This window comes from Ostrea edulis, chromosome 5 (assembly GCF_947568905.1).
Source record: "Ostrea edulis chromosome 5, xbOstEdul1.1, whole genome shotgun sequence".
Classification (NCBI taxonomy): domain Eukaryota; kingdom Metazoa; phylum Mollusca; class Bivalvia; order Ostreida; family Ostreidae; genus Ostrea; species Ostrea edulis.
In genome coordinates this window covers 67,269,641-67,284,179 of record NC_079168.1, presented here as the reverse complement: position 1 = coordinate 67,284,179, position 14,539 = coordinate 67,269,641, and the positions used below count along the sequence as shown (strand labels likewise).

The 14,539-nt window shown below is 36.4% G+C and overlaps 1 protein-coding gene across 1 annotated transcript; it reads right to left on the bottom strand.

The window, feature by feature from the left end:
• Nucleotides 1–640: 640 nt before the first annotated feature.
• Nucleotides 641–9,168, bottom strand: LOC130054699 (uncharacterized). Its single transcript, XM_056165222.1, has 3 exons — nt 8,640–9,168; nt 6,257–6,387; nt 641–1,278 (listed from the first exon to the last, which is right to left on the bottom strand). The coding sequence occupies exons 1-3, from the start codon at nt 9,137–9,139 to the stop codon at nt 932–934; spliced, it is 978 nt and encodes a 325-aa protein (XP_056021197.1). The 5' UTR covers nt 9,140–9,168; the 3' UTR covers nt 641–931.
• Between the last annotated feature and the right edge of the window lie 5,371 nt (nt 9,169–14,539).

Sequence of the window (14,539 nt, the reverse complement as noted above, 5' to 3'; positions counted from 1 at the left end):
ATGTCATGCCATAGGTTTGTGCAAAATCTTTATTTAATTAAAGTTTGCGCATGATATATATATACGAAATGCGCATCTGGTGCATCAAAATTGGTACCGTATAAGTTTTACATTATGACCCCTGGGTCGAGGCCTCTGCTGGTGGACTGTTAGTCCCCGAGGGTCTCTACAGCCCAGTAGCTAAGTACTTCGTTACTAGCTTGAAAATACGGATGTATATTTAATTGCTGTTATAAAATTTTGAAATTCATTTCAAAATTAAGGATTATCTCCCTCGTGCATAGCTCTTATCCTTGGACGAATTTGGCTCCACTTGTTTGGCACGCTGTTTTTGGCTATATTTAGATCTAAAACTTCATAGTTATTTCGGATTTCAAACATTTCGGTTGAGCATCACTGAAGAGACATTATTTGTCGAAATGCGCATCTGGTGCATCAAAATTGGTACCGTATAAGTTTTACAATATATATATATATATATATATATATATATATATATATATATATATATATATCATTCAGAGAAGTTTTATTCACTGGATGAAATAAAAAATCTGGTAAACTATTGATATTGAAAAAAGTTTATGTTTTCCATAGATAATCAATTATTTATGATTTTAAAAAATGTTGTCATGGGCATTAACCCCTATGATGGAATTTCCTCTACAGCATGTCTGTTACAATAATTTCCCCAATATCCATAATTAATTTATACATATTTATCAATTAGCATGTTTTTTTAAACTACTGACATTCAAAACTTATCATTTCAACATATACTTCCGTTTTTGCATGTCTGACATATATACACATTTTCTTTGGTTATTAATTAAAGTAAACTATATTGAGTGGAAATTAATAGTTTTTCCACTTTCAACCATTAATATAGTCACATGAGGGTGGAGCTACCTTTAAAGTTGAAGAAGTAACGTTAACTGCATTGTAATTGGTCAGACGCTAGGGTTTTATCGCACTGTGATTGGGTATACGCTAGGGTTTTATCGCGTTCTGGTCCATCATTCTGCAGACAAACACTATTCACTTGGATAACACGTGACTTTTTTATGATAAGGTACACCATTCCATTTAGTATACCCCCCATATTTGTGAATATAGCCAGAAGCTCAAGCACCACAAATGGGGTATTGTCCACAAAGTACCACAGTCCATGAACAGGGAGGGCCCACCACTGGAGCAAATAGGCTGCTACAAAAAGAGACATGTTCTTAGCTGCCCGAGCAGATCTCTTACCCGGCGAATTGGAAATCCTCGAAGATACTGAAAAATGAAATAAAAATTAATTTGCTAGGCGTTCATAGATGTGTTCATCACAGGGCTTTACGTAAATGGAAGCTGGTAAAGAAAAGGGCTTGCAATGTAATTACAGATCCTGATCCAAATCCAGATTTTGTTTTCCAAGTGGGGGAAGGGTCGCACTTATGGCAAAAATTAAGGGAAAGAACTCGCTTTAAAAAAAACCACACACACACACACAAGAAAACTCAAACGTTTATTTCACACTAAGGCTCAAATTCATCGGTTTAAACTTACAAGTACACTACCTTTTACTAATAGTAATAAAAAATGGGTGGATGAAGGCAACCAGGTAGTGAATGAAATTTTGCATGTAATAATGTATATACAACTGTTTTTGCATGTAAAACTAAAAGAAAACGTAATCGTAAACAAAACAAGAAAGAAAAGAAAAATAAAGTGGAGCATGTTGTCGCCCTACCCCTCTAACCACGTGCCTAATTATTTACAATGTAGAGATACTTGATTGAAATAATCTTCGGTTTTCCTGCCAGGTAAATGATTGTACAATATTCTTTTCAGTCAATTTCTGTTGATGAATGATAGTTATACCCCCCGCAACAAGTTGTGGGGGGTATAATGGAATCGGGTTGTCCGTCTGTCTGTCCGTCCGTCCGTCTGTAGACGCAATAGTTTCCGGGCTCTAAAGCATTATCCTTTCCACCTACTGTCACCATATCATATATATGGACTACCCATGGGATGAAGATGTTCCCTATCGATTTTGGGGTCAAAAGGTCAAAGGTCAAGTGCACTGGACATCGAAGTAGTAATATGGTTTCCGGGCTCTAAAGCGTTATCCTTTCCACCTACAGTCACCATATCATACATATGGACTACCCATGGGATGAAGATGTTCCCTATCGATTTTGGGGTCAAAAGGTCAAAGGTCACGCGCACTGAACATCGAAGTAGCAATATGGTTCGGTTTGTCATGCCATTTGTTTTTTACACTCAGAAAAGAGGTAGTTTATACCTATTACCAACACCCTTTGGGAGATTGGGGTAAGTGGGGGGTATTCTTAGTGAGCATTGCTCACAGTACCTCTTGTTTAAACTGTAGCAAAGACAGTGCAATAGCATATAATATTAATACGTCGAATCTTAACCTACGATTACATGTCGTGTATGAATAAAATTGTGGCTTACAGATAATTGTGTAGATTGTAGAAAAAAAGGATATCAAACAAATTATCCCAATATACATTCCTTCAAGAAAGGTGAAGATAACGAGCAGTGATCATTCTTATAACTCCTATCAGCAATACAAATTAGAGAGTTGGGCAAACATGAAGCTCTTGGTATACCAGAGGTGGGATCGGGTGCTTAGGAGGAGAAAGCACCCCCTGTCGACCGGCCACACCCACCGTATGCCCTATATTGTATCTTGATCAGGTAAACAGAGTTATCCGTAATCAAAATAAGTGTGCAAAGAACGGCCTAACAAACAATGAAACACGTCAACCAGCATTTGACCTAATGATAGGTTGTATTGGCAAACTAGATCGTTATAACAACCATAGAATTTGCGAAATGCTGCCTTTAAAAGTGAATGTTGGAACTCCTGCACCATCAGCTTGTTTGTCAGTAGCCTGCTTCGGTTTAAAAACTGGCCATCAACAGAACAAGCTCGTGTGCATCGAATCAATTGAGAGATATGAACGCGATATGCAGGTGATAATGGAATATTGCTACATAAATATGGAAGTTGACGATGTGGAAGCTGACATCATACCGTTTGTCATAAAGTTGAGCTGTTAGTTTGCCGTTAGTATAGATTTACTTTCAATAAAATATATAAGTATGAAGCAGTTTACTGGATGTATATCGAATCGACATATGGATGAAAATTATTATTGTTAATAGATAATACGTCGTCGATATACATGTAATACTATCTAAATGTCGAATTGAAGGCCAAAGCAAGATATATTTTCTTCTCACGTAGAACAAATTCCAAGGGGAATGATACGGACCCCCAACCCCCTTTAGATTCGAGCATGCAAAAATATGCTTTTCATGATATATGTTTTTCCAATTTTACAGCAATTATTGATGTATTCATGGTACGAGCTCCGTTCGTGCCATGGCCGCTTCATACCTAATATGTAAAAAAAAAAAGTGATTAATGCTTCGGAATTTATTAATGACAATAAATGGTCTTTCGGATATGACCTTAAAAACGGAGGTAGGCGTTGGCACGTTAAAAAACCCTCACTGCTACAGGGTGTTGCTAAAACGTGAAACGGAAAATATTGTATGCAATGATGTTATGAGGTTAGCATTTTGTAAAATCAGATGGCTGTACATACAAGGGAAGCAGAAATTACGGAGAGAACGGAAATTCATATAGTCAAGGGAAGGAGAAATTACAGAGAACGGACAGTCATCTAGACAAGAGAAGCAGAAATTACTGAGAGAACGGAGAGTCATCCAGACAAGAGAAACAGAAATTACTGAGAGAACGGAGAGTCATCCAGACAAGAGAAACAGAAATTACTGAGGGAACGGGAAGTCATCCAGACAAGGGAAACAGAAATTACTGAGGGAACGGAGAGTCATCCAGACAAGAGAAACAGAAATTACTGAGGGAACGGGAAGTCATCCAGACAAGGGAAACAGAAATTACTGAGGGAACGGGAAGTCATCCAGACAAGGGAAGCAGAAATTACTGAGAGAACGGAAAGTCATCCAGACAAGAGAAGCATACATTACTGAGAGAACGGAAAGTCATCCAGACAAGGAAAGCAGAAATTACTGAGAGAACGGAAAAGTCATCCAGACAAGGGAAGCAGAAATTACCGAGAGAACGGAAAGTCATCCAGACAAGGGAAACAGAAATTACTGAGAGAACGGAGAGTCATCCAGACAAGGGAAGCAAAAATTACTGAGAGAACGGAAAAGTCATCCAAACAAGGGAATCAGAAATTACTGAGAGAACGGGAAGTCATCCAGACAAGGGAAACAGAAATTACTGAGAGAACGGAAAGTCATCCAGACAAGGGAAACAGAAATTACGGAGAGAACGGAAAGTCACCCAGACAAGTGAAACAGAAATTACTGAGAGAACGGAAAGTCATCCAGACAAGGGAAGCAGAAATTACTGAGAGAACGGGAAGTCATCCAGACAAGGGAAACAGAAATTACTGAGAGAACGGAAAGTCATCCAGACAAGAGAAACAGAAATTACTGAGAGAATGGGAAGTCATCCAGACAAGGGAAGCAGAAATTACTGAGGGAACGGAAAGTCATCCACCGTTACATATACTATATACTAATACATGTGTATTACTGAGATAACGGGAAACCATCCACAGAATCCAGGTTCATATACTAACACATGTATATTTTTTAAAACCATTACTATACCATGAAAAATATTAAGTAAACGCCTGTAGGTACCATCCTTTTCCCCGGCTTTATCATTATCCCCCCCCCCACTCCCTGCTTTAGCAACAACCACTGGTACGGCCCTGGACGTTAAGTATATAGATCTAAATTTGGCACTTCATCTCTTTATTCTGTATTACTTATAGGAGTTAAGGGATTGATCACTGTTCGTTATCTTCGCCTTTCATGTACAGCTGGTGACATTTCAATATGAGTGAAAAGAGGTATAGCGCATTTGCTGACGATACGGCCGACTCAGAAATCTAAATGGAAAACACCGGTTTCCAATAATAGACTGGCGTGTTATATTTAAATATAAGGCCAACAGTTTTGATGTTTCGTTAACCAAGATAAATAACTGCCGCAGTTTAGCATTACTGACATTTATATGAGTCGTTCTTTACTTAATAAACCATTTCCCTATTTGGAATGATGAACAGTACAATATTTGCATAGACCTGTGCATTCATTCATATTACACAACAACCCTTTTACATATGGCATTACTTAACTCACTGTTCTCACATGGCTGCAGCACCTTTAATAGATGTCATCAGTTCATTTGCCTTTGGTTGATAATTCGAGTGTTTATCTTTGCCTAAATATCATATGACAGTTGCTACATGAGTTTTTATTTTTTTTATTTTTTTTTGAGAAGTCAAACTGTATAACAGTTCTTTTCCTCCCTTGACTTATTTTTACTTATTACATGCTGTGCATTTGTGTCCTTTTTCTTGTAGTATTTGTTTAGCTTTTCGTCAGCCACATTACGGTTTGAAATTCCTGTGCACACAGGAACATGTTAGTGTAAACAAGCGGAATTACAATGATCTCGGAATAAATTCCCTTTCTTTAAGTCGTAACTTGCAAATATTAAAAGTTATGATGAAAATAACTAATATTTGTTATAATAACCCCCCTCAAGAAAACGACCCCATAAAATGAAAAGCAAAAAAAAAAAAAAAAAAAAAAAAAAAAATAGATTGGAAAAATACTGGACTTGAACTCGGGGAATGTATGGTTTAATCTTACCGAGCACCTAAACCACTAGGCCACCCAGGCTTGTAAGTTTAAAGGTTTAACTTTTGACAGGGTGCTATATCTCAAGGTAAATTTTGAGAACGATTTTTTCATATTTTATCCATTTTCAACAAGAGGACCACCTTAAACCAACGGACTTATATACAGTCATAAGCAGGTAAAACAACTTCAGTGTTTTATTTCTGGTTTAAGGTGGCCTTTTGCAACAGTTTGCAATTTTTTATGCCCATTACGTTACATCTACTATATTCTCTATATAATCACGGTGATGTTTATGCTTGTCAAATAAATATACTATCAACATATCGATATATTTATTAAGTAATTTGGGTAAACACAAGTATAAACTGACATTGTATAGCAGAATATTTGTAAAAAATGATATTCAAGAAAACGGTATTTATGTAGGCGAAATTGCATACCAAGTGCGCTATACCTCTTTCTCGACAGAAACAACCAATCATGATAATATAACTCTGTGTGTCAAACAAATTGTGTTGCATAGTTTCACCTGTCATTTTCCTGCCTTCCATCTTGATGTGTTTCCACGTCAGAGCGTACAAAATGATGTTGGCCGTTAATATTAGCAGGACCGGAAGTGTGGAGATGAACGTCACTACCCTCTCTCCAACAATGCCACAACTGCAGCAAAAAAAAGAAAGAAATGTTTTACAGCGATTCATGACGATCAAAAACGAATGGATAGTTTTTCGAATGTCTATCCTACGAAACTAATTACAAGGTACGCATGCAATGACTTTAAATATTTTGTTTAGAGTGACTTTAAATAACTTGTCTGAAAAATAGTCAGGTTGACCATAATAACCTTATAGCAATGATTTGATTTTTCATGTGCCTTTTGCTACATATAAGAAAAGTCTATGATGTTTAATGATGTATACTAGCGAAAAAAAGAAACCGTGCATTATAAAATTTGGTTTATTTTTTCTATATTTATTGTTTATATTTATAAAATCTTAACGATCGATAAAGGTGATGTTTTTGAACAATATCGGATAGTACCCGACTCAGATGGACGGACTTTTTCATGGTTAGTGAACACATATGTTGTTTATTAAAGTGTTCGTACGCACGAGTTTTACTGGCCAATACTGTTTAGAGTAAGAAGTGTAAAAGGTTTGTTTGGACACTATTCGTTAAGGAAAGCACTTTAGTATTGATAAATTTACCCTTCTGTCATGCCACGACTCAGCGAAAACCAACGTAATCGTGCTGTTGGGATGCTTCAAGCTGGAATGGCACAAAATATCGTAGCAATACACGTTGGAGTTCATTACAACACCATCCAGTCATTATGGAGACGTTTCCAACAATCTGGTAACACTCGGGATCGACCACGTTCTGGGCGTCCTCGTGTGACGTCGCGTCGAAAGGACTTGTGCACCTGAAAAATCGTTTCCAGACAGCAAGTTTCACTGCTCGTAACATTCCTGGACTTCGACCAATCAGTCCAAGAACTGTGCGTAATCGTCTGCGCGAGCACAACATCAGACCAAGACGTCCAGCGGTGCGCCCAATACTGCTTCAACGCCATCGTATCGCTAGACTTGCGTGGTGCAGACGTCATCTGCGATTCAGAATACAGGACTGGGCCAATATTCTGTTCACTGATGAATCCGCATTTCACTTGGATAGCAGTGACGGCCGTTGTAGAGTGTATCGTCGCGTTGGGGAGCTATACTAGGATACTTGTGTTGTGCAACGTCGACAATTCGGTGGAGGTAGCGTTATGGTGTGGGATGGAATAACAGCACGTGGAAGGACCCCTCTACAAATTGCCAATGGAAATATCACCGGCGTACGCTATCGAGACGAAATTATTCAGCGCCATGTGATACCCTTCATACAGAGACAGCAAAATCACATCATTCTGCATCAAGACAACGCAAGGACACATGTTGCACGTGTAGTCAGGGACTTTTTTGTTCAACAGAATATCGATGTCTTGCCTTGGCCAGCTCTTTCCCCGATTTATCGCCGATTGAGCACGTCTGGGATGAAATGGAACGACGTCTTCGCCATTTACCAAATCAGTCAGTGACATTGGTTGATTTAAGCCAGGCTTTAACCAACATCTGGAACAACATCCCTCAAGCATTTCTGAACACTTTAGTGGCATCAATGAGGCGCCGTTGTCAAGCATGCGTGAATGAAAATGGTGGTCGCACGCGTTATCAACTTTGTTAATTCAAGTTCGAAGTTTCGAGTGTGCTGAAATTGACGTTATTCGACGTTAACATTAATGGATTATGAAATGTTGTAACGAATACATTTGTGAACAGTATTGCAAAAAATAAAATTTGTTCTTTGTTATTTTTTCATATATTAAATAATGCAGTTTTTTTCCCGCCAGTATATTTATTTTCACCCGCTCTTCAGACATCCCCAGTCTACTTATTTTGAAAGACAGCAACCATTTCTTACAACCATTCTTTTACTGATGTTTGCTTTAATCATCTTGTGATTTTCCTTCAACTAAATAGCTTAAATGTATTTATTAATCCCGTCTCCAACAACACCCATCCTCCATTGTTGAATACAAATTTAATCTCCTTCATCATAGCAAGATCATATACCAAAATTCGATGAATCCGTTGTCGATTTTGGATTTAGCGGTCACCTGGTTATGTACTTAGTCTATATAAATAATTTAAAGATCTCAACCAGTCCTGTCTTGCAACAAGGAAGTCTAGATTATGCATGAAAAAATCAAAGAAGAGAAACAAAAGAATATTTTTTAAATAAAAAGACAACCCTTTTATCAAAAACTTTGGTGAAAAAAAAGTTATAAATAACAATGAGAAAAATGTATGATTTATGCATTAGAAATCGTTAGAATCTGTTATAGAATGCATAATAGAAATATATCTTACTATGTTCCTGTTGGTCCAAACTGTTTAAAGATCACCAAGAATATGCAAATAATAAAAGGCATTCCAAAAACGAGGGATATCAACCTCCAATCTCTTGCTCCATAATTCATTTTAATCCTAAACTTTATTAACAGAAATGCATTCAATGCAATGGTGAAGACCAGTGAACTTTGAGCAAATGTGAACTCATATAGTATAAAGCTGTAGAATTCACAGAGTTCTATAGGATGAACGTGATCACGTGTCGCCAACATATGGATGTGATCTGTGCAGTGTACAATGTGAAGTAAAATATCACACGTGGCTGTGTATATCACAAAACGCTCACACTTGCTCCAGCTAACAAAAAAATTCAATTTCCCTTTGTTTTTAAAAGAAGTTATTATCACAAATCCAGCACAGATGAAACTGAGTCCTATGAAGACTAAAGCCGTACAATGCAGCACGATAAAGCGATAGTCCTGTACCCAGAAAATGTTCACTTGGTATCTTTCATCCATCGGTAGTTTTAATATGTTCGTGGCTTCGCTGTCTCTTAGTGACTACTAAATGTGGACACTCATATTTCAATCTCTTAAACCACAAATTAATTTTCAAATTAATCCATGGTACTTACAAATTCAATCCAATGTATGTATTATCGTTCCTATTCTCCTTAAGGCCTATTGAAAATGAACACGAGAAGTAATTTCCTTTTTCGTTAAATGGATACTTAAAAATAAGACAATGGCCTCTTAGTTTTATCAAAAGTACATAGTCTTTCCACTAAAAGACATCAGAATACACGCCTGACTGTTTTGCCTCTTAAAGCTGACATGAATTAATAAATACGTACACCTTTCTCATCTTATCCGCCATATTTCTCTCAGGTAGCCTAATTTACTCTACCCGTATATACCCCAAATGCGATTGTCACACCTGAGTGATTTTTCTAGGTGGGTTCGACCAGTGCAGATCTCCGATAGTAATATATAGGGAATGCGAAACAAATAAAATAACATTTTAAAACATTATGCTTTGCTCAAAATTACAAAATATTTATGGTATACCAATGCAACATTCCGAAAGTTTAGATAATTTAGAAAAGATACAAAAAAAGAGAGCTTTTCTTGCATACTTGCAAGTGCATGCAAGTATTTGCAGTTTCTTATGAAATAAATGCGGAGAAATCATTTGCCAATTACATGCTGATAGAATGGAATAAGCAAAGAGCATAAAATATATTATTTACATCAATTCTTGCAAAATACAGGTCCATGCCATATGCATAATATGTAATGCACGTGGCATATTCGCCAAAAAAAAAAACTCGTATCAAATACGGACGTCTATTCAACAGGTATCGGAGATGTGCACTTACCGAAAATATTAGATTCTCTTTATTCTGATAAATCCACGAAACAAAATGATAAACTCCATTGTATCTCGTTAGAACTTTACAACAAGTTGTCATTCCATTATACAGACTGCGACACACTTCACCCGTGCCAAATAGGGTGTATTCAATCGGGGGAGATGTCAGAGTCGAAAATTTTTCCTGTATTGAATGCTTGTCTGGTCGAGGTTTTGCAGTTTATAGAAATCGGGAATCTAATCATATACATTGAGCATCTGGTTGGATATATTGCGTGCTCAATTCAAAATTTATCGATGATCATATACAAACTTGGATATACAAATAAGGGAATAATAATCGAAAATATACATCTGTTTAAAAATACGGGTATTACATTTGCAATCCATAATAAACAGTTGATTACACAAAGACACATATAAAAGGAAATCAATAAACGAAAATAAAGTTTTATTGTTTCTTTGGGAACCACATAATTATTTACGGTCTCCGTATGTCTATATCCATTGATTGGACGAGAGAGAGAGAGAGAGAGAGAGAGAGAGAGAGAGAGAGAGAGAGAGAGAGAGACTGTCCTACTTCGATGTACAATATATCATTTCACAGAAGGAAAGAAAATTGATCACTGATATAATGGTAAGCTTACAAGCATTAAAAAATTTCAGCTATTTAAAAAATTGTTATTGACAATATATTAAAAACTTTCAGGAGTTGATGATTATAATTGAATTCATTACAAATTTAAAAAAAAATCAGTTTTAACTGTACAGGTAGAAAATACTGACTTTGTATGTTAGAATAACGGGAAAAAGTAAATTGTCAAAAAAGTGGGGAGAGCAGACCAGCCCAGCTTCCCTGCCCACCCCAACCCCCTGTATACGTGCCTGAAACAACATAAATTCGTGTTGAAAGAAAGGTGAATATCTGCATTTCATTAAATTACAAAGGAGCTCGGATTTATGTGTTCCCCTATTGATTATTTTGTATGCAAGATTCGTTCCCGAATTTAGAATCATGCTTTCAGTCAGAGCAGAAATAAAACCATTTTGAAGTACATCTAGTTTGAATGCAAATGTGGGATTCCTTCTTTTAATTTCATCAGACTCATTTGAACCCCCTCCCCCAAACTGTGCAGCTTTGTTTTTATTGATGTCTAAATCGGCATATGAATCCGGATATACATTATAATGTTTTTTCGTGATCATATAGATACCGATACTAAAAAATGTTGATGCTCTTGCCTTTTGCATATCCTACTAATGCATTACAGTAGATTGACACTGTATCACGAATTTTACTAATTTATGAATACTAACATCTTATCGAATACATTTGAATTTGAAATTTCGACGTACAGCGGTATGTCTATTATCAGAATATATCCATTGCGCCAGATCTCCGAAATGAAAATAATCATTATGGCATGTTACAGAAACGTTAAAACACACATATGCTATAGTCCTGCAATGCATGCATGCGATTTTTCTGAATACATGTACATGTATTTATGTATTCGTGAATGAAGTTCCTACGCTTAAAACTATCTTGGCCTTTAAGCATTTTGTTTTGTGATTTTGGTTTACCATTCCTTACACTGTGTAAATGAAGTAAAACTTGGTAGAGGGTGCATTTCTACACCATACAATTAGTATGCATGCATGTGTTGAAAAGCAAAATGCACATGTAATAACCAGACATGTATCGTCATTTTTCATGGGGTGGGGGGGGGGGTGTACAACAGGAAGAAAAAAATGGAAAATTGGATTCTTTAAAATTTCTTGCCATTCATAATAATAATTAAAATGATGAACGAAAACATCAATAAAATAAAACTCAAACAAAACAAGATGTTTTATCCGATGTTCAAAGTCCTAATGTGGGGGCGAAGGGTTACAAGAGTCTTTTATTTTGACTGCCTCAATAATTTCCCCCTACGCTTTATTTTCTCCCATCGTTGGGGGTGGGATGGGGTGGTTAGAGCCCTCTACTATGAGTGCCTCATAATATCTTCATTTTCTTAATTGGTGGTGGTATGTGTCTTCTACTATTATATCAGAACTTTCAAGCTGGGGTCAATTTTGGGGAGAGGGGGTTGTCACCCAATATATTTTTTATTTGCATTACAAAATAACGGCCTTTCACTTCTGCTAATGGTCATATCATGGATGTTGTGATTTTGGGTCATTCCTTCATCGGGCGATTGGATGAATTCACAATCAGAAATAACATTTCTAATCTGAATTTGGATGCGGGTGCATATTCCGTAACAATGAGGGGTAAAGGAGGTCTACGTTTATCACATCTATCCCAGGATGCTACAGTACTTAGTTTCCCCTTTGCCATCCCAGATATTTGCTTTATTCAAATCGGGGAAAATGACATTAAAGTGAATTCAGACTCTCTTAAGATTGCCACGGACATTGTCGCTGTTGCAAAATTTTTACACGAAGGAGTTGGGGTTAAACATGTGTTAATTGGTCAACTGCTGCGTTGTTTACCATACGTTGCGGGTCAGCGTTTCAATTCCCAAGTCATCGCCATTAATAACCATCTACGTGTAATGACAGATAATTTACAGGGGTTGATACTGTAAATGTATTACATTTGGCTGTGTATTCTATTTAGCGCCTTTGGCGGAACGCAGCTTCCGCTAAATCAAGTACATCGCTAAATGCCATCCGTAAATCTAGATGTTTAAAGTAATTCAGGAATGCGCTAAATCAAATCTACGCTAACTTGTTGAAAAAACGAGTTCCGCCAAATATCGTACACGCCAAATATAATACGTTTACAGTGCCCCATCGAGGATTTTGGCAGGATCTGTCTTTCCTCGGACCTGACGGAGTTCACTTATTATCAACGCCCTCCAATTGCCAATCTATGAGAAAGTTCTTGAGAAGGATCAGGAATGCTGTTATAATAACAGCTAAAAAACTGAGGCCAGTATCATCATATTAAAATTTGCAGCATCAACTCAAATTTCAATAGGTCAGAGTCGGCAGCAATTGTTGACATTACTTTAAGGACCTATGTAAATATATCAGCTGATGATATATATCTGATACATTCATGTAATGTTTGACTTAAATCTCATACTTAACCATTCAGTATAATGTTCACTGGAATCTCATAGAGTATTGAAACATTCAGTATAATGTTCACTTAAATCTCATAGAGTATTGAAACATTCAGTATAATGTTCACTTAAATCTCATTTTGAAGTATTCAGTATAATGTTCACTTGAATTTCAGAATTTTATATTATTGAAACATTCAGTATAATGTTCATAGGAATCTCATTTTGAAGCATTCAGTATAATTGCTCACTTAAATCTCATTTTGAAGCATTCAGTGTAATGTTCACTTGACTCTCATGATTATTGAAACATTCAGTATAATGTTCATCGGGATCTCAGTTTGAAGCATTCAGTATAATGCTCACTTAAATCCTATATTGAAGTATTCAGTATAATGTTCACTTGAATCTCATATATTATTGAAACATTCAGTATATGTTCAGTTTGTTCACCTAAATATCATTGGAGGCATTCAGTATAATGTTGACTTAAATCTCACATTGAAGCACTCAGTGTGTTTACAGGTAGTTACATATATGATTATTAGTCTATCGTCTGGTGCTGCATTACCCCTGGCAATCATACTAAGTTTGTAAACATTCAGTGTCATGTTTACTAGTAAATGCATTATACTGTTGATATATGTTACCCTGGTGCTATCCTCAACCGAGCAGTGCATTTAAGTGTTAGACATTTAGTATAATGTGTACTTACATCACCTATTAAACATTAAGTATGTTTACATGTCATGTGTATCACTGAGGTATACTGCTTTGTGAATAGTCAGTACGTGTGTACTTGAAGGTCATTTGAAACTTTGAGTACAATGTATACATCTATAATTATTCTCATCTCCCTTGCTCTGTTGCTATCCTTCTACTAGCATTGTATTTTAGCTGGTAAACATTCAATATAATGTTTACCTACATATATACTGCATGCTTGCCTTAAAATCCTGTACAAATTCTGTAGCAGACAGCTAACATACAAAGTGTGCATTAATGCTGGTGAATGCATTACATGATGGATATTTAGTAGTGTTTAGAAACATTAAGGCTTTAATGTCCTAGGATACCAGACTACTTGTCATGAACTATTACACATTCAAGAGGCAGGTCAATGGTTAAGGATATTATTCCCTCTGTGGTAATTTTCAGTATAATTTTGCTGAAACTTGACACATTACATATGGGTAAAACATTGAGTTCCTTTGGGTAGCACGACCTGGTTTTTCATAGATGTATGATATATGTTATACATATAACATAACCTGCAAATTTAAGACATGCTAAAGGAACATTTTATACATTGTTCTATTGTCCAGTAAGATATTGTCATCACTAGGAGTGAATTCATGCTGTGTGTGCATTGGTGAGGGTATATATAATATAGCTAATAAGTGGTATATTCAGTTTATTCTTAATGAACTCGCTTTAATGCAACATTTGTTTATTTTTCTACCTTGGACG